General features: G+C 41.7%; 1 protein-coding gene across 2 annotated transcripts in view; it reads right to left on the bottom strand.

The window, feature by feature from the left end:
• SNCAIP (synuclein alpha interacting protein) overlaps nt 1-27,323 on the bottom strand; it is a 150,259-nt gene that overhangs the window by 93,072 nt on the left and 29,864 nt on the right. For both annotated transcript variants that reach the window (XM_082243869.1, XM_082243870.1), the window contains exon 2: nt 27,231-27,303. In XM_082243869.1, coding sequence (XP_082099995.1) covers nt 27,231-27,303 — 73 coding nt within the window. The remainder of the gene's footprint in view (nt 1-27,230; nt 27,304-27,323) is intronic.

Genomic DNA, 27,323 nt, shown 5'->3' with positions numbered 1-27,323 from the left:
CTCCAGCGGGATGGATGTTTAGGACTGGATGACCATTCCTCATCACTTATCTACATCGGAAACCTTGTCTATGGGCATGAACATATGCTTGCAGATGTGAGTGTATAATTTTAGCTATGAAACTTACCGTAAAAAGTCTACACTTAGAGGCGCCTCTGTCTTTCTATGTTTCTAGCCCTGTGGAACCCCTAGCTTTGGTTTCTGGATGGCTGCCCTATATGGTGGACTTTTTTTCTCCCTGCGCCATTCATGACTCCTTGACTCCCATGGACTCTGGTCTAAAATATGTGACTAATATGCCTGTTACAATTTTGTAATATGCATTTAAAACAGGGGTTTAGTCTTCACACAGTTGCAAATATATGTGTAAGCTACAGGCTCTGTCAAGGCGCCCTGTTTTCTGTCATCCCTAACTCTAACTTCAGTGAGTCTCTACAATGAGAGTACAAGCATTTTAGTGGATAGACAGAGGGTAGGTGGACCTAGAAAGAGCCCGTCCCTCCTTACAGGTACAGGGGCCTAAATATGATAAAGCGATGTTCATTTTAATCAACCAATCATATGCAAAAATGCTATTTTTATATCCCCCCCACATAATTGGGTATTAAAAGTGAACACAGGTTCACCTTACTTACTAGCATTACCTTCGCTAAGCAAACAGAATCTATTCTTTAGTAAATCAACCCTACCTAGTTGGTGGGTTAGCATGACAGCTAGGTATTTAGCATTTTGATGAGAGGCCAGCAATTCATACATACAATACATTTCTCTCATGACGGGTTTCTGAGGAGCTTTGGAGATACATTCTATCACATTGCTAAGTAAAAATATACTTTGTGGTTTACCTTTCCATTTCAAAGCAAAAACACAACCATGTTATTCTCCTTTGTTTCTTTAAGTGGTTAGCACTTCTGCCTAGCAGCAAGAGGGTCGACGGTTCGAATCCCAAATACGACACTAACTACCTGGAGTTTGGATGTTCTCCCTGTGGCTATGTGGGTTTCCTCTGGGTACTCTGGTTTCCTCCTACACTCCAAAGACATGCTGGTAGGTTAATTCAATCCTGTCTAAATTGGCCCTAGTATGCATATGAATGAATGTGAGTTAGGGACAGGGACTGATCTGAATGTACAAAATATATAGAAAGCACTGCGTATTTGTACCTGTAATAATTAAAAAATGTTTGCAAAATAAAAAGGGGTTGCCCCAAAATGTTACCATTCTGGCAGTGTCAGGACAAGTTCATCTAGAGCCGAGGGCGAACATGCCAAACTGCGCCCTCCTCCCAAAGCAAAAATACCCCCACAAAAACACCGACCACTAAACTGCATGCTTACCCCCAAGCATAAATTCCCCTCCTCTCAGCACTAATCTTTGCCCCCCTTATCCCCAAATGCCCTCCCCCTCCCAAAAAAAACCTCCTCCTAGCAAGCACAAATCCTCCATCCCTAAAATTTCCCCTCCTAGTACACCCCACCCACTTCAAATCCCCCTCTCCCAGCACAAATCTTCCTTCACTCATTCCCACTCCCAACACAAATCCTCCTAAATCACCACTCTTAGCACTCCACCCCCCAGTTTCCCCAACTGGAACAATACTTACCCCCTGCCCTCCCCCAAATTTCCCCCTTCAACACAAATCCCCTCCCCCCCAATCTCCTTGTGTTGCCCCCCACCTCACATGATAACACAGTGACCAGGGCAGCCTCCCCTCTTGCCCACCCCTTGTCCCAGCCCTGCATTCTGGCATTTGTAAATGGGATGCTATAAACATAGCCAAAAAATGGTTACTCAGGGAGATTTGCTATATAGGACAGCACATAAGCATCATGCAATTGCTTCAGTAGGGGGTCTCAAATAATATGTCACCTTCTCAAACATCTTGATACTCACAGTGATTCACATAAAACTTGCAGTGCCGCTCAAAGCTGAGACAGAGATCTCCCCGCCAGTTGAAGTGAAGTGAGCTGGCTTCAGTGCACCTTTCAAAGGTGTAAGAGCGTTATCAAAAAAAAAGAAAAGGTACCACTCACCAACCTAGTCCATTATGGCACTTTTCCACTGCAAGTACTGGCTAGTACCGGCTCGGCTCTACTCGGCCCTGCTTGGCCCGGTTTGCTTTTCCACTACGGTACCGCATGGTATAGTGTTGGAACGGTTCGGTACGGTACGGTATGGTTTGCTTTTCCACTAAAGTAGTACTAAAGTTAAGTGGGTGGGATAACAACGGGGTGGGTGTGATTCTCTGACCAATCAGTGGCTAGTAGTGACTGCATGCAAAGGATTGTGGGATATGGTACCGGTTTGGTACCTGTTGGAACCACAATCGAGTAGGTACTGTTTTTTCAGAGCCGTACCGTACCGTTCGGTTCCATGCAGTGAAAAAGCAAACCTATACCGTACCGTACCGAACCGTTCCGACCCTATACCATGCGGTACCGCAGTGGAAAAGCACAAAAGCGGGCCGAACCGGTACGGTTCCATGCAGTGGAAAAGCGCCATTAGTATGTAGATGAACGTGACCCTAGCCAGTGCCACTCCAGCCATGCCCCCATGACATGTTTCGCCCTGTTCACCGGGGGTACGTCACATTTGCCACCTCCGTGACCAAGCCACAGTGAGTGGGGCGAAACATATCGGGGGGAGGTGGGGGTTGTGTGGTTGGATCGTCATCGGCTAAGGCCACATTCATCTACATACTAATGCACTCGGTTGGCATTAGGGTGCCTTTTCTTCTCTTTGATAACATGCTGATACTGATGGGTATCAGATGGTTTAGAGTGGCCCTCCAGTCAGTGCCCAGTAAAAGATATTGAAGTGGAAAGGGAGTGTATTTTGAGTGAGTTGGAAATTGATGTTGCTATTCCGTGCCTCAGTAAACATGTTATTTTCCCCTTACCTGTGTTTTCTGCCACTCATCAAGATTCATTATATTATTTCAGCATTTGATTCTGGGATATTTCGGAACTCTGCAAACTGTCTGGGTAATTTACTAATAAGTGGCAATGTCAGAAATCCCAAAGGTTTGCATGCAGTTGGCTGTGATATTATGTCATAACCAATAAGTTATAGGCACAACAAGTACAAATAGGCGCACCATTGTATACTGCACTTGTAACTCAAAGTACAGTACTTGCGTTGGTTATAATAAGGAAAACTAAATAATGCTGACCATGTGCTTTTCATAATAGATCTTCTACAGCTAATGCTTGCTGGACAAGTTTTAGTCTTAGAAGAAAGAAATATATGAAACTCCCTTTTAAGGAGTTCTGAAATGAAAATCCAAAACATTGCTAGGGTTTTATAAAGTGACTCACTCATTGATTTAGAAACCAAAAACATTAGACACAGTCAATGGCCATGACGGTTTAATTCTTGTTTATGTACAGACTTTAGAAGTATATTTTTATATAAATACTGATACATATCCAGCAGCAGATATTTATTTAGTAAAATGGTTTGCATCTGGAAGTATAAAAGGAACTGGCTGGAAGAAGCGTAATAGACAATCATTGTGTTATGTACAGATATCCAACATACAGTACAATATAGTGTCTTTTTCCAGAACTCATTTTATGGTACATTTACACATTTGCTATTATGACTTTATACTATTGTGCTTGTCTCTACTTTAACTGACAAAGGAGAAGCCTATAATGAAAGAAATATGGGGTTTGCCATTTCTAACCTCTTTCTGAAAATGCTAGTTTTCTTGCTGTCTCTAGCCTCAATACTTTCTGAGTCACTGATTTTGGACAAGTATGCAGGAGTCAAAAGCAGAACTCCTGATTTCATGCAGGGGATTAGGGAGCAAAGTAAGCTGGGGGTTAAGGTGCAAAGGTGAGCAGAGAGGTGGTGTAGAGATAGACATAGGGAGAGGGGGGGGGTTAGGGAGCAGAGGAACAGCGGGATTTGAGATACAGAGGTTAGCAGGTGGGATTCAAGGTGTAAAGAGGGGAGGATTGTGAAGCAGAAGTTAGCAGACAAGTTGGGGTTCGAGTGAAGAGTTGAGCAGGTGGGGGCTGGTGGTCACTGTAAGTGCTCCGATCATGGGCATCCGCAGAACTTTTTCCAGGGGGGGGCATCATTTTAAAGGTCAGCCATGCTCCGCCCCTTTTCAACAATGTCATGAAGGGGAGGGGCTTAGTCATTATCACATAAAGAGCAGGCATTTGAGAAACCTGATGCAAAAGCAAAGCTCTCTGTTTTGGGTTTGTGCAGGTGGTGCATGCATGCACGTGAGGTCAGTACGTGTTGTGACGTCATGTGCTGTGCCTCTGTGCATGGGGCCACTAATCTCGTCAATTTCCTTGACCTGGGCTCCCCCTCTCCTGGAATGATAGCACCGAGGCCTGGGGCTGAGGACAGTGGTCCACGCGGCTGCTGTCAGTCGCCGTGTAAGCGAATATTTATTTTTAAAGGGGAAAGAAAAATAAGCCACTCTTTACCAGTTTTCAGAGCACTGATTGCCACTCACGTGACCCACCGCCTCTCTCCTCCTCTCCTCCTACCCTCCCCCTTCCCTCCTGACTGACATCAGCAGGGAATCCTTGGCCCTGCCCGCTGCAGGCAGCTGTCAGACAGGGAGAGGAAAGAGCTGGGGGGTCACGTGAGAGACAATCGGTGCTCTAAAAACTGGTAAAGAATGGCTTATTTTTTTAAAACACATACACATGCCACACAGGATTATTAAACAGACCAGACAGGATAGTATAAAGTGGCTTAACAACCAAACTAAAGGGAAAGTTGAGATTCCAGGGGGGGGGGGCACTCCCCCCCCCCCTTGCCCCCCATGCAGACGCCCATGACCCTGATACACTGCTGGTCAGTGTAAATTACTCAGTTATATTGGTGGTCAGAGTAAATTACTCAGTTATATTGGTGGTCAGTGTAATTGACCTGGTTACATTGGTGAAGAATCCCTTCATTGCACTAGTGGTCAGTTTAAAATGCCCAGTTATAGTGGTGAGCAGTATATATACCCTCATTAGATTGAAGGTCAGAATAGTCAGTGTGAATGGTATATTTGTGGTCAATGAAGAATCACCCTTTATTGGTGCAATTCCCCATTATGCTGGGGGTCAGTGTAGCATGCCCTCATACTAACCAACCATGTTATTGAGGGATTTTCAGAATTTACTGTTTGCAAAAAAATATGTTTATGTTCATCAGGGCTCCTCCTACTGATCACTGAGGTCAGGTAACTCTTCTTTCACCAGACACGGACACCAGGCTTTCCTCGCACTGACCACCAACCCTAGTATTTTTCTACGACCACTAAAACTAGGGCATTTTTGCTGCCATTAATTACCGACTTGAGGATTCTTTTTTTTAGGAACCACTGACACCAGGGCATGTTTACCCCCCCCCCCCCCAATGATGCTAAACCATTCTTTCTCCCACTGGCACTATGCTTGAGGGGTCCTTCCTTCCACTGATTCCAATGGCTATAGAAGTAAGTGCATACTCCTGACTGCTGCACTTTTTTGCACTATGATGAACATTGCATAGTCCAGTCTGCTATGCTTTATATTCTGTTTAGAACATTACATGCCTGCAGATGTGGTGTATCTAGGTTTTGCAAAGGCATTTGATACAGTTCCCCACAAACGTTTACTTTACAAACTGAGATCTGTTAGCAATGGACCATAAGGCGAGTACCTGGATTGAAAACTGGCTATAGGGGTGGGTCCAAAGGGTGGTGATAAATAGCGATTACTCAGAAAGGTCCAGGGTGGTAAGTGGGGTCCTCCAAGGATCTGTCCTGGAACCTATTCTGTTTAATTTATTCATAAACAATATATAGGATGGGATAAATAGCTCAATCTCAATATTTGCGGATGATACAAAGTTAAGCAGGGCAAAAACTTTAGTGCAGGATGTGGAAACCTTACAGAAAGAGCTGAATAAAATAATGGGGTGGGCATCTACATGGCAAATGAGGTTTAATGTTGTGTCTAAAAATGTAAAGTAATGCATTTGGGTGCTAAAAATACAAGCAAGTTACTCACTAGGAGGAGAACTTCTGGGGGAATCTAGGATGGAAAAGGACCTGGGGGGCCTAGTAGATGACAGGCTCAGCAATGGCATGCGATGCCAAGCTGCTGCAAGCAAACCCAACAGAATACTGGCATGCATTAAAAAGGGGATCCACTCCAGAGATAAAACAATAATTCTCCCACTCTACAAGACTCTGGTCCGGCCACATCTGGAGTATGCAGTCCAGTTCTGGGCACCGGTCCTCAGGAAGGATGTGCTGGAACTGGAGAGAGTCCAGAGAAGGGCAACAAAGCTAATAAAGGGACTGGTGGATCTCAGCTATGAGGAACAACTACAAACATTGAACTTATTCTCTCCGGAGAGGAGACGCTCAAGAGAGAATATGATATCGATGTACAAATACTGTACTAGCCCTAGTACTAGTACGTGACCCTAGCATAGGGAAAAAAACTTTTCTTTGAAAGGGAATTTAAAAAGACACGCGGCCATTCACTGAAATTGGAAGAGAAGTGGTTTAACCTCAAACTGCGTCTTCACTATCAGAGTGGTAAGGATGTGGAATTATCTTCCACAAGCAGTGGTATCAGCAGGGAGCCTCGATAGTTTTAAACAACTATTAGATGGGCACCTTACCACTCACACACCACAGGTTGAACTGGATGGACTGGTGTCTTTTTTCAACCTTACCAACTATGTAATTATATATATGTAACATAGGCTCAATAAGCAATGTTGTGTGTTACAGGGTGAGATGAAGAGACTCAAGCTCAAAGCACAGTAATTAAGAGATATTTTGTGGATACAAAGACTTTGGACTGTGTACCGTTTAAAGTTTAATTAGGCTCAGGCTGTACTTTACCCACTCCCAATATTTGCATAATATAGCCACAGCCCTTTTTTTTAGCTTCAGCATGCTGCATGCGCTGCATCCTCTTCCATTATTCTTCAGGCATTACTTCTTTCCAATTTCTGATGTTAAGCAGAATTCTGCTTTGAATTTGAAACACCCAATTAACCATTTAGTCCTTTTCCCTTTTTCTCTCACTCACTGGTTGGCTTTTATTGTAAAGCAAGCCAGATTACTTGTTGTGGGTATTGTTACCATTTGCTTATGGTTTATACTGTAAATATATTGATTATTTTTAGTCATTCTGCAATATAGCAGGTTCTCAGTAAATTTTGTACATTTGTCAGTAAAAAAGTTTGGGGGAGGTTGGCAACTCTCACACTGAGGAATTCATATATTAAGATGATGTCATGTGATAGAAATTCTACCTTATTCTTCAGTATATGTACTATTCATTTTCTAAATATATATATATATATTTTTTTATGGTGTGCCTGCTTTTAAAGAATATGCAAACCCAACATTTCATATTCCTGATATGTGCCGCTGTACCATGTACTTGTATGAAAAACTATGCTCTGTCTTTGTATTGCTTCCTTTTTGTGAAATACCAATTGTCCATGCCAGTCCCTCAGCTTTCCTATTAAAACTGAGCACACTAGGCATGAGTACACAGCGTGGCCAGTTTTTTTTAGCTGTGCTGAGAACTCAACGATCAGACTTGTGCTGAAAAGCTCCCCTCCCCTCTGCACAGCCATTCAATGGGAAGATTGGTTTACTGCTGTTTCTCCTCCTCCAGCAATCTGAGCTTCTTATGGAGCCAAGATATTCAATGTTTCGCCTTTCATTTCTGTTTTAAACTGAATGGGTTGTTTTAAAAGGTGAGGGTTTGTATATATTTTATTGTAACAGGAGTTTCAAAACTGGGGATTGGAGCACGTCAGCTACTGCAGACCCACCCCACCCTAGCTACTGCAGACTGTCAAACAGATGTAAAATGTATGAAGCCCACAGGTTTCAACGAAAGCTGCCATTTTATTGTGCAAGTTAAGAAAATAACAGAAATAAAAAATAGGTTGCCAGGGTGGTATAATGTATAGACACTGGGCTCTAAAATGATTTCTCTAATAATGCATTGCAGCATGTACATTTTCCTTACATTGTTTTGATAAAATCATCTTCTTTTTTTTTTTCTCTCCAGTACTTCAAAAAGGAAATGTCACTGATCTCTTCCTATCTTCACCCTACGAGATCCATTACCATTAGGACAATCTAAATTCCCTTTGCTGTGTTTTCCATTTTATACATTTTTTCTATAATACAAAATGGGAAAATATGCCCTGCTTGTCTTCCCAATGGCCACTGCAGGGGGAGAGGGGGGGGGGGGCAGAGTGGGGAATTCCAGTAAAAGACCTTGCCACAATATTACCCTACATACGTAAAGAGCAAATTGGTGATTCAACCCCCTTAGAATTCACCAAAAAGCTGAAACAGCAGTTTCTTGTGGCCACTATGCTAGCCAGCACTATGTGACTCATCTGATTTGAAAGACTTGTATACTTTGCGTATGTCTGTAAAGAGTAAGAGGATATGTTTGTATGTTGAGACATAATACCACACTACGTGACTACTTTTTTAATCATCTTCTCCAAACAAACCATTATTTAAGATTTGCACCTCATAAGACCTAGATGAAACCAGAATAAATGCAGTGTTTATTCTGTTTGATTTTATCCACTGTTTTCATAAGTTTTTTCTTTAAAGCTACCCTTCAGTAGCTGATCAAAGCAAAAACCAACTCACTACCACAAACCAGGTAGGTCGTTAGGTGGGTGTAAGTGTGTCATGTGTTGTAATCAAGGTAAAAATGTAGATAATACAATTTTAAACGTATACTATTTTTACATTATGCTGCTATTTGATTGTTTTTCTTCTCCCAGATCAGGGCAGTATTTTTCTGTAAGACAGGAGAAGCAGGGTAAGTGAAAGCTCCCTAAGTGTAGACTGTACAAAGGTAGATCTGCTTAGGAAGCAGCCACATCAAATGCAGTATTTTTGCAGGTGTTTCTGATTTGATTTCTTTCTGGGTTGTACTGTTTGTCTTTGTCGCGGTTCACACTGGGGCAACTTAGCCACCTGACAAGTCGCGCTCCATTCAGTGCAATAGAACCATTCTAATCAGAGCAACTCAAGTAGCTCCGACTTAGAAAAAGGTTACTGCACTACTTTGGGGGTGACTTGCATTGATTTCTATTGGAGAAGTCATTTGCAAGCCACGCTGAGGTCGTGCTGCACGGGGCGGCTTCAGAGTCGGGAGACTTTGAAGCCACCCCTGTGTGAACCGAGCCTTAGTGTTGCTCAAGGATTTGCTTCCAGCTGTTCCTAGTTACACATATAGGAAAGAAAATCTTTTCAGAAGAAATCAAATGGCCATATTCATGAGTTCTTAAAGAAGAAGTAGGGCCAAAGCTCCTGGCCCTACTTCTCATGTAGGTCACAGGAGTGCATTTTTTTCCTGCACTCCTGTGACCTAAATTCAGCCGAAAGCAGGCTAAAGTCCGCTGTCGGCTGACGTCACTCAGCTGGTTCAAACTCAGGAGAGATCCTGACTTTAATGTTGGGATCATCCCAGATGCCACACCGGCAACTGGCTCGCTGTGCCTGTGCCAGCTGCTCCGACCCCCCTCCACAGCCCAGTGTTTCAGTAAGCACTGGAGGGGCAGAGCACAGAGCCAATGACTGGCAGTCACCGACTCTCTAATAAGTGAAGACAGAGAGCTGAACAATCAGTGCTCTTTGATCACTTAATTCTCAGTGTAGAGGCGCCGGGGGGAGGGGAGGGGGGGGGGGGTTGACACATCCAGCATTGGATTGATGCTGTATTCACCTAGGTGGGAATGTTTATAATTTTTTCCAAAACCGCACTTCTCTTTTAAATACACCATGCCACACCTTTATACTTTTGTTTGCTACCAATTCTAAATCTTCTCATCAAATCAGAAAAGTCGTTAAGAGAGGAACACACTCTCTGATGTCCCCTAGCACCTGCAGTAGCCTGTACAGCCACCGCACCATAGTATGTATGAACATTAACATAATTTCCTTGATCCATGGCTTTTGATGTATTTCTGTATAAGTACTGCTACCTGGTGCATCATGGTATATTTTTCTTCCTGCAACAGTGATGCCCATTGACTTGAAGCATACGATTCTGTTATACACTTTGCTGACTTATGAATGGATTTAGAATTTAGATTCAATTGCACACAAAGGCAGCTTCCATTGCTCTAGGATTTTTTTCAGTGCAATCGACATTCCCCACAATGGAACCGTTTTTTGAAAGGACAATTAACAAAGATATACAGGTATATCATATATGTTGCTGTGCTAATATAGTAAAAATAAATTGCTAAAAACAAAAGTCCATATCAAGATTAAATCTGGCACAGGTAAATAAAGTGTATGAAATAGTCCAAATCCAAAATGTGTCTTGAGGAAAAAATGTGTCTTGAGGAAAACACCACTGACTTTGTGCGGAGGTTGTGCTATTCCATAAATGTAGTCACCACGTGACCAAAACCAAAGAAATGCACTCTTACCAGACTGAAATGACCCCGCTATAGAGTCTAATTCGCCTGTTATAAACACTTCCATCGTGAACATTCAGTTCACACCCATTGATTCCAATATATCAGGCTGGCTTTCTCTCCACATGAAATCAAAGCAAGGAAAGCCACACAGTGTATATTCGCTAAAAATGTTAATGCAAACACATGATACCCATTCTACTCACATGATAAAAAATGGGTAAGGGCATACAAAGTCACAATTTCAAGCTGCACAGTAAAGGTTTAAAATCCGTGATAGTGTCGCATGCATAGGCTCGGCCCAACGCATTTCATCCCATAGGACAGTGATGGGGAACCTTGGCACCCCAGATGTTTTGGAACTACATTTCCCATGATGCTCAACTACACTGCAAAGTGCATGAGCATTATGGGAAATGTAGCTCCAATATATCTGGGGTGCCAAAGTTTGACATCACTGCCATAGGACATCAAATGGTCACCATTGTCTCTACTAAGCTTGGAGAGAAAGCCGGCCTGACATATTGGAACCAATGGATGTTCCCAGCGTACGTGTTTATAACAGGCGAATCAGACTCTGTATAGGGGTCATTTCAGTCTGGTAAGAGTGCATTTCTTTCAATGATGGTGGCTCATGTGGTGACTACATTTATGGAATAGCAGGACCTCCACACACTATTAGTGGTGTTTTCCTTAAGACACTTATTGGATTTGGACTTTTTCATATACTTTATTTACCTTTGCCAGATTTCATTTTAATATGTACAGTACTTTTGTTTTAAACTATTTATTTTCACTATGTTAGAGCGGCAATTTATATGATATATATGTTTATTTAGTTTGTCCTTCTACTGGTTGCCAGCAGCTGTGTATATTATCACTAGTTACATCAGCACATTTTCTATTTTTGTTTGTTGAATTCACAAAGGTAGATCTGTATTTTATTTGGGAATATTTAAATCAGTAGTCTTTATTACTGCAGTGTTGCACTGTGAACACACTTCTGAAATGCAGGAAGATCTATCATGCCACATAAGATATTATTTCCTCATGGGATGCAAAGCATTGTTGGGACCTTGCACTTTCTGCTATAGGTCCACCTATGTTATATAGGCAGGAGAAACTATACAGAGATACCTTACTGCATACCTTGCTACACATATTAATTTACTTTTATGGATTACAAATGCAAGTTAAAGTGTATGTATAGGGAAAGGTTAGAACCCCTGTTAAGTTTTTGTGTCCCACTAGGGAGACTAAACCTCTCTATTTGTCCTATTATGTTGTGCTATTGTCACCAACATTGAAAATGATGGAAAGGGCAATATTTTTCCGTTTTCCCCAGAACAGAAATAAAGGGGACATTTTCCAATTGGTAAACTTGTTCTAGGGACAATTGTCTAAGGGGGGATTTCTGTCACTTTGTGCAAATTTACACTTACTTCCTTATTCATCTCTATGACAGGAAGGTAAAATCTCCCCATTGGGACACGGGCAATAAAGAAATTAACTGACAGGAGTTTTAACTCTTCCCTACTCTATCCAAAACTGAAACATTTTTTTTGGCATACATACACTTTAGTTTCATTAGAAGTCATTGTGACTAACATTCTTGGTAAACTTTAATACTGCTGTGTAATTACTACAAGGGTTTGTATTGTCTGTGTTTTTCAAGTTATGCATTAGTTGGTTAATCTAATTACTACTTATTGATCATTTATAAACAATGAGTTGGTGGCGTTATATTATTTATATGTAACTGTGTATAGCTATGTAGATTTTTTCCAGTAATTTAGTGGACAATTTATGATCATTTGTTTATTCACTTAGTTACATCACGTATCGGAGAGTAACCATAGCCCTTTTTGCTTTATTCATATTGGTTCCATATTTAAAAACATAGTATTTTAGTGAGGTCATAGCATGAATTGATATTTTGTTGGCCCTATACCCAGAGTTGCTGCTGAATATATACATTGTATTTAATATATAGCTCTATGTCACATTCTATTTTAGATAAAACTTTTTCAGACCACACTAGCTATTTTTTGTTGGATGATGTGCACCTGCCTTTCAGCTCATTTTAAGCTCAGTTTTGGAACATGAACATTATACGGAAAGTATGTAATTCTTCGTTGTGTGAATGTTTGGTTCACTGACACTGGGTTGGATTAATTTGCATATACTTTAGCCAGGACTGGGCAAGGGGGCAGGGGGGCAATTGCCCCCTGGGACACTCTGATGCCCTGTAAAAAGGCTTCACCACTTCTGCCACAGACATGCCTAAAGTTTTCTGGTGAAGAGAAGTAAAAAGTCTCTGCCGTTGACCTACTGAGTGCGGGTTGAAGACAAGGACAGAGCGCAGGCCCCCCAAGCATGGATGGTGTAAACTATGTCTGAGCAGAGGCCGGTTCCATGCCCCACTGGAGACTCTCCTCCAGCCCCAACTGGGCTGTCCCAGCTCCCCCCAACCGCCCCCTTCTGGCCAGGTCAGGAACCCGGATTCAGCCAGTAGGTAGAGAGTACCTGGAATGGGGGTCAGGAGGAGGATGGGAAGAGGGAGAGTCGGAGGGGGGGCCGAATCGATACACCATGGGCCTCTGGTTTGTACTTGCCCCCTGGGCTGAAAGTTGCCAGTCAGCCCCTGACTGTAGCTCGCAGGGTAAATAAACAATATCTTAATAGCAGTGGAGCTGTAACTGCACAAAAACAGTCAGGAATCCAGAACATACCACTTCCAGTCCACACTTTTTCAACAAGTTATCCCCTATCTAGTGATCCCTCCTTGTAATGTGCCGTATAAAGGTAAAGCACAATTTCAACCACTGTGCAAGTGGTTCAAAAACCTAACAATTTTATTTACCCAACTCCATTCTATGCATTAAGGTAAAAAAACCTGTGTCCAGGATGGTAAGTAAGTAAGAGCCATTGGCTCCTGCTGCTGTCAATAAAATCCTATGATGAGGGAGCGGGGGGGGCAGAGCCGAGTACTACTGTCTGTGTCTATAGATGCAGGCAGCAAGGCTTGACATTGAGCCCACACCAGTGCTCCCATAGAAAGCGGTTTCCTATGGAGGGCATTCGCCGAAGAGGGAATGCCAGGAGCGCTGGCGGGTGACCCCAGAAAAAGAGAAGAGAATCGGGGCTACTCTGTGTAAAACCATTGCACCACGGCAGGTCAGTACAACAGGTCTATTATTTAAAAAAACGGGAGCGGAGGGTGGGGCCAAAACCTATACCTATACAGTAATTTTACATTTAGGGGTTTACTTGCAGCATTTTTCCATTCTCTAAACTATTTTGTGTTAACTTGAAACATGCCATTGAACTTTTGTAGAGAATTAACCAGTAAATTCTCTAGCACTGCCCCCTCCCTTCTGCCATGTCATAACCCTCTCCTTTTCTGAGAATGTCAAACTAATGTCTGGGCTGACCCAGCATCTTTGTCCTTTCCCACACCTTTCTATATAAACTTTATGTATCTGCTGGGGGAGGTATGAATGGGAATACTATACAAAAGTGGTGGTCAACTTTCTTGATATAGGGGTCCTAAAGTGTGGCCCCTGACATCACAAAATTGCTGCACATAATATTCAGTGAATGTTATGCCACTGAAAGCTGTTTGAGACTGCAGACTTGCAACAGGGTATGGTCAGAGACTACAGGGATGCTACAAGAGATGGTAGAACTGCAGACATGCATTGGAGTTGTCAGGGACTGGGGACACATTACATGTCACTGCTAGAGATTACTCATATTATAGGCCCTTTACAAGTCAGTGCTTTCACACTTCTGCTCCTTATAGCCTCCTTAACCACTTCTGGACCGGAAGAATATGCCCCCTTAATGACCAGGCCATATTTTGCGATTCGGCACTGCATTATTTTAACGGACAATTGCGTGGTCGTGCGATGCTATACCCAAATAAAATGAATGTCCTTTTTTTTACCACAAATAGAGCTTTCTTTTGGTGGTATTTGATCACCTGTGCGATTTTTATTTTTTGCGCTATAAACAAAAAAAGAGCAACATTTCTGAAAAGAAAAAACTATATTTTTCACTTTCTGCTATATACCATTCCCAAAAAAAATAAATAAATAAAAAAAAAAAACAAAATTTAACATTTTAGGCAAATTAGTTTTCTGCTACATATTTTTGGTAAAAATAAAAATCGCAATAGGCGTATTTTGATTGGTTTGCACAAAAGTTAATCATGTCTAATAACTATGGGAAAGATTTATGTATTTTCTTATTGTTTTTTTTTTTACTAGTAATGGCCGTGAAAAAAAAAAAAAATCTTCCGGTCCAGAAGTGGTTAAATCAAGCAGAAAGACAGATACGCAATGTCTGGCCATATTCCAGACTGGCCTACAGTTTCATTGTCATTGCAATAAAATATATCTATAAAGAATCATTTTATATTTGGGGATGTAACTCAATTAAAACAATCAAATCTCCAGTTAGAATAGAGCAGGCTGAAAAAGATAACTATTTAAGCCTGCAAATCTGTTATTTTAGGACAATGGAAAAACGCAATAGCCCGCTACCCGCCACAGACACATCATTGTGCACATGCTTTTTTATGCCTTCTATAAGATTCTGGGTTCAAGGGCTACACTTTTATGTTAGTTCTATTTACATGTGAAATTTTTTCCACGTGATACAGGGAAATGAATCCCATATGCCGACCAGCTGTTTAGTTCTGACAGGAACCATTAAAGGCAGTGCATGGAAATGAATTCTGTCTAAGCCTTATGAAAACACTTCTTTCTGCACAATGGTCTGGCCAGCAGGGAAGAGTCGGCTACACTTTCAGCTTCTTGTCAATCTCGCAGACACAGATCCGCTGTTTTAGCTTATAACCTGAACATGAACCTAACTACCCCAGCCTTTTCTGCGCTACTGTTTATTTACTTCATTGTTTGTTTAGAAGGCTGAGATCTATCCAACCTACCGGACAGCATGATCTCCTCATCCCAATCTGTCCCACAGTGAATTAACTCGTTTCTTCAATTTTGTTCCTGTTTTCCTTTCATTTTAGTCCAATGTGTTTCCTCCTCTTTTTGAATGTCACATTTGTTAAAATAATGCCATTCAAATTTAGAACAAACCTAAATTATACAAAGAGCAGAAGTCTTGAGCCCCTAAAACAACTTGCCTTCAGATACCTGGTTCAGCATATAAACCTGTGCCACATACCCTTTAGCAAAAGCACATATTCGCCAGCACACCATGGATTGTCAAATAGCGTCCAAATCTTTACTGAAGAACAATCACATCACAGAGGACGTAGTACAAGGTTTTAGAGCCATGCAGGACGCCTTCATCAGGCATGCGATCACATGTACAGGTCCGAAACATTGCACAATGTCCTCTGTGAAGTGATCGTTCTTCAATAAAGATTTGGACGCTATTTAAAGATCTGTGGTGGGCTGGGAAATGTCAGGGCCACGAAAGAAAAAAAAATAAAGTGACCCCATACTTTTGTCACACCTAACACCCATTTGTTTTTTTAAATACATTTTAGTCTTGGGCCCCTGTCACAAGGGCTTTCCAATCAGGTCTGCCAGTCTGTTTTTTCAGGTGGACCTGATCGGATGCTCCATGTACCCCTATGGGGCAGCGCATGTCAGCGGTAACATCTCCGCTGACACCCGCTGCTCTCCGATCCGATGTGGTCCATGAAATCCAGATAGATGGGAACCCATTTTCCATCTGTCTGGAGGATCGGATGAAAACGGACAGGCAGTGTGTTTTCATCAGATCTCCCATAGAGGAGAGCGGGGATCTGACAGCTCCGTCCCTGGAAAGTAAGCAGAGACGGAGCTGTCATCCGTCTGCTCAGCGGGGATCGGCAGATCAATCCTCGCTGAGCGAAACGGAGTCTGCCAGGGGAAAGCCCGTGTGAAAGGACCCTTAATAGAGGGCTATGAGAATTATTAAGTACACGACAAGCTGCCTGCTGTTGCTAGGAACAGTTTACCTCAGTTGCTGAGCACTGGATTGGTGACAAATCTTTTGGCGGGAAATATCTAGCCAATGAGTGTAACCTTTTACTTATATCCTCTCCTGTCACTGGGCGGAGTCAGCATTTACCTCAGGTCTGTCAGCTGGACTGCCCGTGGGGATTCTCCTTAGCCTTCCTTCTGGATCTTTTGACCTGCTCTCCCACCCTCCCTCCCCCTTTATTTCCCATCATTGCGGTCTACTACTATGTGGGTAATGTCGCCCACTTTCTGGGTGGACAGTGGTTGGTATATGAGTGACAAAGCATGTTGGTCTGTTATTGGTTAACAACAGTTCTGTTTGATTTTAAAAGTTCATCTTTTTGGGTAATGTCGCTCCACTTTGTGGGTGGACAGTGGTTGGTAAACTGTTATTGGGTTGGGATAAGATATTGCTGCTTGAGTCTTAGTGATTAAGCATGTTGGTCTGTTAATGGTTAACAGTGGTTCTGTTAGGTATTAAAGGGTAACCACTTAAGGACCGGAATGTTTTACTCCCTTAATGACCAGGCCATTTTTTGCGATACGGCACTATGTTACTTTAACTGACAATTGCGCGGTCGTGCAACGCTGTACCCTCCAACCAAATTGATGTCCTTTTTTCCCACAAATAGAGCTCTCCTTTGGTGGCATTTGATCACCTCTGCATTTTTTTTTTTTTTTTGCGCTATAAACAAAAAAGTGCGACAATTCTGAAAAAAAAAAAAAATCTAATATTTTCATAAATTTAGGCCATTATGCATTCCAGTATATTTTTGGTAAAAAAAAAAATAAGTGTATATTGATTGGTTTGCACAAAAGTTATCGGTTTACAAACTAGGGGGTAGATTTATGTCATATTTATTTATTTTTACTAATAATGATGGAGATCAGCGATTTTTAGCGGGGACTGCAGCACTGCAGTGGACAGATCGGACAGCTAACTGACACTTTTGAGGGGACCAGTGATACTACTACAATAATCAGTGCTAAAAATATGCACTGTTACTGTACTAAGGACACTGGCAGGAAAGGGGTTAACAGCAGGGGCGATCAAAGGGTTAAGTGTGCTCCTAGGGAGTGATTTCTAACTGTGTGGGGGATATACTCGCTGGATGAACACAGAGATCTGTGTTTCTAAATAGTAGGAACACAAGATCCCTGTGTTCATCTGTGACAGAACAGCGGTCTGCCTTGTTTACATCGGCAGACTGCCATTCTATCTCCACAGGGAGCAATCGCGGGTGGCCGGCGAACATCATGTCCGACTGACCCACTGATTGGCTCCCCCTCTGGCCAAACGGCGCAGTTTCGCGTAATAGACTAGACCTGCCACAGTAGAACTAACTGGTTAAAGTTCATTTCATAATTAAAATTGTTTTAAACCCAATAAAGGGGCCGTGGCCTAAGCTTTTCCACAATCCTTGTTATGTATTTCTTGTATTATTTAGGTATGATGGGTGTTAGTGGGGTGTGCAATACCATATATGCTTTTGATCTATGACGTCTCCAGTTCCAGTTGGTTGTTGCTTCAACACCCGCTACTCTAAAGCACCCGCTACACTAAAGTCTCATTCAGGAAAGTGGGCGATGGAAATTTTGACATTACATACCTTTATAGCTGCACACATGGTGTTGACAATACAAGCATGCCTTTTTTTTTTTTACCCCCTTATCCTAACTTCTAAGGGGCAGATTTATAAAATAATGAATATGACATTCATCAAATGGCAGTGAATAACTTACTCTGTATTAAAACACAATGACCAAGAAGATTCACCTGCAGAGATTGTTTAGTAAATGCCACCTTAACCACTTGCCGACCGCCGCACGACTATTTACTGTGGCGGTCAGCCCCTCACAGGCAAAGTGACGTAGTACTACGTCGCTTGCCTGTGAGGCTATAGGGAGCGAGCGCGCGCCACTGGAGGCTCGCTCACGGACCCCCCCGCGCGAGTGACCGGCGGACCCGATGTCCGCTGGTCACTCGCGATCGTCGGTTACACCGGGAGAAAGGCAGGCGGCTAAAGGAAACAAAGCCGCCCGTCATTCTCCTCCTGTGTAACAGCAGAGATCATACGGTCCTGCTATGTAGGACCGTAGATCTCTGCTGTTACGTGAAAAGCCACATCCAATCACAGTAAGAATCACGCCCCTAGGGACACACTTAACCCCTCCCTCTCCAAAAAAGTTAACCCCTTCCCTGCCAGTGTAATTTTTACAGTAACAGTGCATATGTATAGCACCGATTACTGTAGTGATGTCACTGGTACCCCCAAAAAGTGTCAAAAATGTCAGTCAAGGGACCAATCTGTCCGCCCCAATGTCGCAGTCCCGCGGAAAAAAAAAAAAAAAAAAACGCAGATTGCCACCATTACTCGTTAAAAAAAACAATAAAAATAACTTTTGCGCAAACCAATCAAAAAACACTTTTTGCGATTTTTTTTTTACCAAACATATGTAGCAGAAAACAAATTGGCCTAAAATGTTAAAATATTTAGATTTTTACATTTTGGGGGGGGGGGGGGGATTTCATATTAAAAAATGTGAAAAATATTGTTATTTTTGCAAAATTGTTGCTCTCTTTTGGTTTATAGCGCATGATCAAAAAATCGCACAGGTGATCAAATACCACCAAAAGAAAGCTCTGTTTGTGGGAAAAAAAGGACGTCAATTTCATTTGGGTACAGCGTTGCACGACCACGCAATTGTCCGTTAAATTCACACAGTGCTGAATCGCAAAATAGGCCCTGGTCAGGAAGGGGGTAAAATCTTCCAGGACCCACCTACACCTGTGAATGTAGTTTTCTTGCTTTGCATGCATAGCGACAAATACAAGCATGCATATTTATTCCAGGATTATTCAAATAAAGATTGCTCATAGGCTGTATCTTCTGAAGACCATCCTATTTTTATGGGTATTGGTTTAGATGTTCTTCATTGTTCTCCATATTAATAGGTATGTGAACTACTTTTTTCTCCCCCAATTAATTATAAAGTATCAAGTATAAAATACATTTTAAATTGTTAATTTTAACTTGTGTGTCTGCTTATCACACTGGCACAGACTTGTTAATTTTGTGAGAGTCCTTATATAACTAGAAACGAAATACTCATATTAAAATAATCTCCTATCATAAACACACTTCCTTCTGTTTAACACTGAAATTATAAGCGTTCAGACGATCAGTGACATTGTTTACTTATATTCCATGTCAAGTTAAGCCACTGTCTCTTGCGGTGTAATTGATCTGCTTAACTCAACTATATGATATTTAATCTGGTACGGCACATGCTAGGTATCCATTGATCATTTCAAAACAGATTTTCACAGACGGGATTCATTCAGCCTGTTGTATGTGTTAACTGCTGAAAAGTGTAACTGAATAGCAATCCCAAAATAGACTGCATGATTGCTATAAAAAAAAAAAAAAAAAAAAAGTATACGTATAAATAAGCAAATTAAAGCAGATAAAAAGAAGTCTGGCATTTGCCATAAACTTTTTCAATTCAGGCATAATTTTAGTGTGTACCTGCTGAAAGCAAAAGGCATTACTCTATTGCTGTGTGTTTTCAGTTTTTCTCGGATTTACAACTACTGCTCTACCTCCTTGTGTTTCAGATCTACCATGAAAGTTTATAAAGAGTCTAACGCTAAAGGCTCGTACACACTATAAGAAAATCAGGTGACATTTTCGTCCAGAGAAGTTTCGTACGATTTTCACATAGTGTGTACAGCACTTTCTACAGACGATTCAGAATTTTCATACGAAAATTCTCAAAGGGCCAAACTCCAAAATTTTTCTCGTACGGGAAAAAACAAATGATTTTCGTTTACTGTGCACAGTTTTCGTATGATTTTTGTACAAGAAAACTCAGAAACGAAAGACTGCACATGACCAGAAACAATAAACAACAAAAAAAAGCCTTTGTCGTATGAGAATTTTCCTTCGAATTTTCATTCATCGGTTCCGATTTGCTCTGAAACAACGAGGATAATCGGAAGATCGTTCGCCAGATTTTCTTAAAGTGTGTACCCCACTTTAGACCAGAGCCCACAAAAAAATGATCTAGATTTTCACTAATGGAACTTTAGAATGGGGTATAAAAGGATCATGGGGAAAAGTAAAAAGGGCACCACTATAAACGTTAACTTTTTATTGTTATCCTTACATCTTCATTAGGCATCAGTGCTCTTGCCACACCACCTCAACTTGACTTTTACCAATGAAATGTCTTCACTGCTATAAACCTTTATCTGTAGTGCTCCTAATTAGCAAGCTTCCATCCCCTTCTTAGAAAAGCTATATATAAAAACACTCTAGCGCTCAAGCAACAGTCCATCTATGCTTCGTTCATCGCAGGCCTCCTCAGATTCGGAAATCTTCAACAAACAACTAAAACACACATAGGAAGGTGCAAACACCTAGTGCATTACCACCTTTAAAATGTATTTTAAAATAAAATTCTGTTAGTGTACTCACAAGAGTAGTAAGAGACTATCTTTGTGACAAGCTGAATTCATCAGAGGGGGCATGACCCCCGAAATACATTAGCCTTTCAACTGTGCCATGTTTGGATAGACGCCTTTGGTTTGCAGCTGGCTGGAGTTGCCATTTGATGCACCTGTCTCTTACTATATATGTGAGTACACTAACAGATTTTTATTTCATAAAAGTTAATGGTGGTAATGCACTAGACATTTGCGCCTTCTTGTGTGTGTTTTTACAGCTAGAAAAGCTATGTTTTTGTTAACCCTCCTGTAGATTCTCCAAAAACAATCTATCCACAGGGATACCAAGCAGCTTTGCCAAACAAACCTCTTGCCTATGCCTTTTCTTTCCTTTCCCTATACTTTTGAGAGCTGCCATCAAAGGCCCAAGCCATTTTAAACAAAATGCATCGGTTACAGTATATCCTTCTTGTGCACTAGAACTGCAGACAAGAAATTACAACAAAGAACCTGCTTTATGTAACTTTTTGGTTCAATATTTTGAAGAGCTATAATTATATATATGCTGCAATGTAATCAGGAAAGATAAACTTGAGGCAGTAAGACCATTAAAGGAGAAGTACAGCCAAAGCTCATATGGCTGTACTTCCCCTGTGGATCACAGTTCGTTCTGCACTCCTGTAACCTGTATTCAGCAGACAGTGGGCTGAAGCCCACTGTCAGCTGATGCCACAGAGCCAGTCTAGGCTGGGGCAAGATCAAAACAATAAATCCATCCGTAACCCTGGAGTGGCACCTGGCTTAGCCTCTCAGCAAACTGCAGAGAGTCAGAGACAGCTACTCCCGCCCTCTCCACACCCCAGCGATCCAGTGAGCGTGGGGGTGGGGGGGGGGGGAGGGGGTCAGAGCAGAGAGTGATCATCGGTCTTTGATCAGCAATGCCAAGTGATCAGTGGTCCTTGATCACTTCTCAGTCTTACAGCTGGCAGGGGGACAGATGCCGCATCGGACCAATGCTGCATCCACCTAGGTATGCATGATTTTGACTTCTCTTTTAAGCCAAGCCCTGCCCACCATCTTACATATGACTGCAGACATTGAATTGTGGAACAAATAATGCATGTCTCAACATACCTTTGATGTATTCCTGCTCTAGAGACCTTTTCTGTCTACACTGCAGCTAAACTCATACAAGAGCTGCTGGCTCCTAGCAGTCTGTGATCTATAATGACTGCATTAGTCCACTGCAGCATAGAAATATTAGTTTACGATTCCTGCAAACAAAAACATTGGCGGGGGGGGGGGGGGGGGGAGTTACTGAAACTGGAGAATCTGGTGCAGCTGTGCATGGTAGCCAATCAGCTTCTAATCTCAGCTTGAACTATGGCAATAAAATCTAAAAGCTGATTGGTTTCTATACAGAGCTGCAGCAGATTTTGCACCATTTTAGTAAATAACCCCCATTTGGTCAGGTAGGTATTTGTGGAGGATGCATCCCTTGTTTTGACCTCTTGTCTGCAGTTACAGTGTAGATGCAGACAAGCTGAAATCATCAGGGCAATATTTACAATGGATTGATGTCAGCTCTCTCAGCAAAGGTAAATAAAAGGCAGATAAATCATTACTTTTTTGGAATCCAGGGATAAAATAAAGTTAATGTGTTTGTTTAAAAAGTACAGTTATTCTTTACAAACCGTATTGTTTAATTTCATCTTCTCTTGATAGGGACCACAGTCTGACTAAGACCTGCAGACTCCTTGATACAAGAGACCAACTTTAGCATTACCATTTGGATCAAACTGATATACGATGGGAAAGTATGCTTTGCTTCACTAACTGGATATCATGTTATCAGAAGTGCAGATTGAAATTAATGTACACAAACGATGGAGCCCTTCTCCAAAGCTGTCTAGGCAGATAATATATGATGGGATTACTTGTGTCTTGTGGCTTAATGGACAGATTGGGATAAGAAGAATTAGTATCAAGCTCATTCCAAATACTTGCGAAAGATAATGGGCTGTTTGTTTGTAGAGAAGCTCTCCAGCACATATTTATTACTAATTCATACATCACTCACAGTTCCAGTATATACAAGTCAGAGATGTTTAATTACACTTTGATCTTTGTGGATTAACTGAGATCGGTCTCAAAAGGAAAATTAATTTTTCTGCTTGCTGGGTTTATATATGGAAAATAGGAGAATAATGTGCCTATGTGCTTATAGCTGCAAGTAGCCTGAACTCTGACACTAGACACTGGGGAAGCAGTATGATCTCCAAATAAAACCCTAGAGAAGGGAAATGATTCTGATATTTTTGAAAAACAGGTGCCCACACTTTGTTTTCGATATGGTTTATCAAGACATGACAGTTGTAGCCATTAGACCAGATATTGATTCTGAATTGTGGTGCTACTCTTGCACCTTACACAGTGGCATATAAGGGCAGAGTAGGGAGTGCGCTCCACCAGGAGTACAGCCAACTGCAGGGATCTGTGGAAGTGTGGGTACTACCGGGTGGGATGATATCCTGCCTGATAATGCCTCCAAAGTTCCAGTGCTGACATAACTTGACAGAACAAGTGGCAATAGACAAGCAGATGATCACTCCACAAATAATTAACACTATTTCTAATGAACATATAGTTTTGTTCCCACTGACTGAACTTCAGATATTGTCACAGATGTCCTTGGTTTTGTCATTCCCTTTGTGTTGACATGATTGCCCACTCTTTGCCTACATATTAACATGGTTGCTAGTCGTTTGCCCGGTATTGTCTTGATTGCCTATTTGTTGCTGACATATTGTCACTATTGCTCCTATGTTGCCTGTATATAATAACAAATTATTTCTTTGTAGTAGCCGGGTAGGCTTCTTTAAAGAGAAGGGTTTTCAGGGATCGTCTAAAGATGGATAGATTAGGGGACAGATTGTTGCTCGTGTATTATAAATGATTGCCCATTTATAGCTTGTATATTGTCAGGATTGCCATTTTTGTCACTATTGTTTAACCCCCTCACACCCAGCCTATTGTAATTTGACGGCCAGGCGGGAGCACTGTTATCCTGGGAGGACGTCATAAGACATCCTCCCAGGAAAATACCTCACATGCGTCCCATGGGTCGCGCTCTGGCACGATCTGTCACCCTCTGTGTCCACCAGACACAGCCAATGACAGATAACTGTACTGATCACAAAGATCATATTGTACAGAAAGGGCCAATCACATCCCATCTGTACCATGTGACTAGCTGTGGCCAACCACAGATAATCACAATAGTAATCACTGTATGAATAGTTTTCATTCAGAAAAAATGGTTGCTTATAAACTGTAAAATTCACAGTTATAAGCAATCATAGTGTGTAAAAAAAATAAATAAAATCCTGGTCACCTCCCCATAGTACAATGTTACTATGGTAACACTGTATTGCTCTGGTCACTGTATGTAAAACAACATGCAAATTATTATTAATAAATTATTATTTATTTTTACATACCGTCTCCAGTCAGTGTCCCTGACCTGAATACTACCACTCCAGTCACATGATGACGCTGTACTGCGCTAGTGTTCACTGCCTCTGTTTCTTTTCTGTCCATTATTACTATTAGCACAGAAATGGGTGGCTCCTTAGAACACTTCAAGCAAAAGAACCTTACATATATATGGAAATGTACCCCTTAGGCCCCTTTCACACATGCGGACCGTTCAGATCCGCCTGTCAGTTTTTCAGACGGATCTGAACGGACACCCCATGCATCTCTAGGGGCAGTGGATGTCAGCAGAGACATGTCCGCTGACACCCAATGCCATCCAATCCGATCCTGTCCATCAAATCCGGACGGATGGAAACCCTATTTTCCATTCGTCTGGCGGATCGGATGAGAACGGACATGCGGTCTGTTCTCATCCGATTCCCTCATAGAGGGCAGCGGGGACCTGACCTCTCCGTCTCCACACACAGTGCGGAGACAGAGCTGCCATCCGCCTGCTCAGCGGGGGATCTGCGGATCGATCTCCCGCTGAGAAAAACTGAGTCCGCTGATGGAGCGGACAGTGTGAAAGTGGCCTTACTCACTCAGTGGAAACAACTGTACACACTGTATATCCTGTAAAATGTGCCTCCTTAACATAAAGCAGAACTTGATTATATGTTACATATATCCCTTTAAATATATCATCAAAAATATATTTAAACATGACCCCATAAATTGATTACAGGGTGCTTCATATTTCTCTAGAGTTTTGCTTTATCACAGTGTACCAGTCTGCACAGAATTTTTCTTCTTTGCTAAATACCCCTGAAAAATAGGAAAATTTTGCCTATGTCAGCCATAGACAGTTTGAATCTTGGCCGCTTAAGCAGGAGTTGTCCGAGCTTCAAAATGTGCATGGGCAGGTTAAATGTAACAAATTGATCGATCAAACGACTTAGGTACCATCAGCCTGTCCCGTCGGGAGAATACAATGGCTTGACAGGAGGAATTCCCCTGTCAACACTGTCTGTGTTGATGGGGGAATAAAGCTAATTTCTTTCCTGCAACCCGTGGTCGCAGGAAAGAAATTTGTTCGGTGTATGGCCAGCCTTACAGTGGTGAATACAATTGCATAATACTAAGAACTTCATAATGGTGTATAAAGCACTCAAGTCGCTGGAGGGTACAATTAAAAACCGTACATTAAAATCAAAATAGGACATAAGGAAGCAGCCCAGCTTTCCAAGATAAGGCAAATAACAATCGCAGTGGAAATCTGCTGTCGACTGGAACATTTAAATACAATGCATATCCCAGCAGAAGATAATGACACATTTCACAGCCATAATTAGTGATAAGGAGAGTGACTTTATCAAAATAATTTCAACATAGAATTACAAATCTAAATGTAAAAAAATATAAAATTACTGAAAGGAGCCACTGAAAGTCTATTACACCCTAAAGGGACACTTTTGTGTAAGATTATAAGATTATGGGGGCTGCCATTGCTAAAAACTCTCCTTTTGAGAATTTTGCTTCTGTGGCTGTCATGCTGAAACTTTGGTTTTGCTGCCATTTGAGCTGCTAATCCAGAACATGTATAGAGGTAAAGAGTCTAGTAAACGCAGTACACATTCTTCTCTCATTACAGAGATGATCACCAAAAACCACCTTGAAGTGATATTAAAGCTTTGCTTTTTTTTTTTTAAATACTAAGCATGTTATACTTACCTGCTCTGTATAGTGGTTTTGTACAGAGTAATTCCTCTTCTTTTTGGGTCCCTAGCCGGAACTCCTGGCTCCTCCCCCTCGAGTAGTGCTCCCAGAAAAAAGCTGCTAGCCCTGGGGGTATCCATGCGTGCTCACTCCCGAGCCGCTGCCCTATAAGTCCATAAGCCAAAGAAGCTGCGGCTCGGCCCCACCCCTGATCTCTCCTCATTGGCTGTGATTGACAGCAGTGAGAACCAATTGGCTCCCACTGCTGTCTCAGCCAAGGAGGAGGGAGAGTCCTGGGACAGCTGAGGCTATTGTGAATATCGCTGGATTGTAGGGAGTTCAGGTAAGGATTGGGGAGCTGGGGAAGGTCAATGCACAGAGAAGGTTTTATACCTTCATGCATAGAATGCATGAAGGTAAAAAAACCTTCAGCCTTTAGAACCACTTTAATTTCTCCTTATCAATTGACTTCAATGCATTTTGAAAAAATCCCCAGTTCTCTGAAATTTTGACATCAGTTCACATTTGAACTCCATCAGTTCTGTTTATTCCCTAGTCCTGACTGAGTAATTTAAGTGTAAAATGCATCTGTTGCTTTTAGTTACTTACTACCTGCTATAAAATGCTAGTATTTATCAATAAGGCTTGGTTTACACCTACGTGTTTTTTAATGCTTCATGCAGAAACGCACTACAGTCCACATGGTTTCCCATTGGACACGTTTACATCTATGCTTTTTTCAGTCGCTGCATTTTTGAAAAGGGTCAGGTCTTTTTTTTAAAAGCAAAATGGTGCATTTTTGGTTCAATAGACTTCAATAGGGAAGCTTCACAAAAGCATGTAGTGTGTATTTTCCATGTTTTTGTTATGATTTAACTGCAATTTTGCAGAAATTTGCATTTTTTCACCCCCCCCCCCCCCCCCAACAACAAATTGGCCAAAAAAAAAAAGCATTAAAAATGCAAACGCAAATGCATAAAAAAATGCACGTGCAAAAACGCAAAATGCACTGCAAAAGGCACTACAGAAATGGATCAAAGGCAAACTGCATAGGTGTGAACCGAGCCTAAATGTTCCCATTAGCTGCAGATTGGTGAACAAATGTTGGTGAACAAATGTTGGTGAACAAATGTTTTCCACACCAGAGATAAGTATCAAATACCCACCGGGTCTGTCTTCATTTTGTGCATCACATCTTCTGCATAGTTCGGGAATTGTTTTCAGGGATGTTATAGAATACTAGAAAGGAAAAGATGAAA

Source organism: Pelophylax lessonae (genome assembly GCF_965119305.1).
Source record: "Pelophylax lessonae genome assembly, chromosome: 1".
In the NCBI taxonomy this organism is placed as follows: domain Eukaryota; kingdom Metazoa; phylum Chordata; class Amphibia; order Anura; family Ranidae; genus Pelophylax; species Pelophylax lessonae.
Note: the sequence above shows the minus strand (reverse complement) of the source record. Positions and strands in the feature narration are given on the sequence as shown.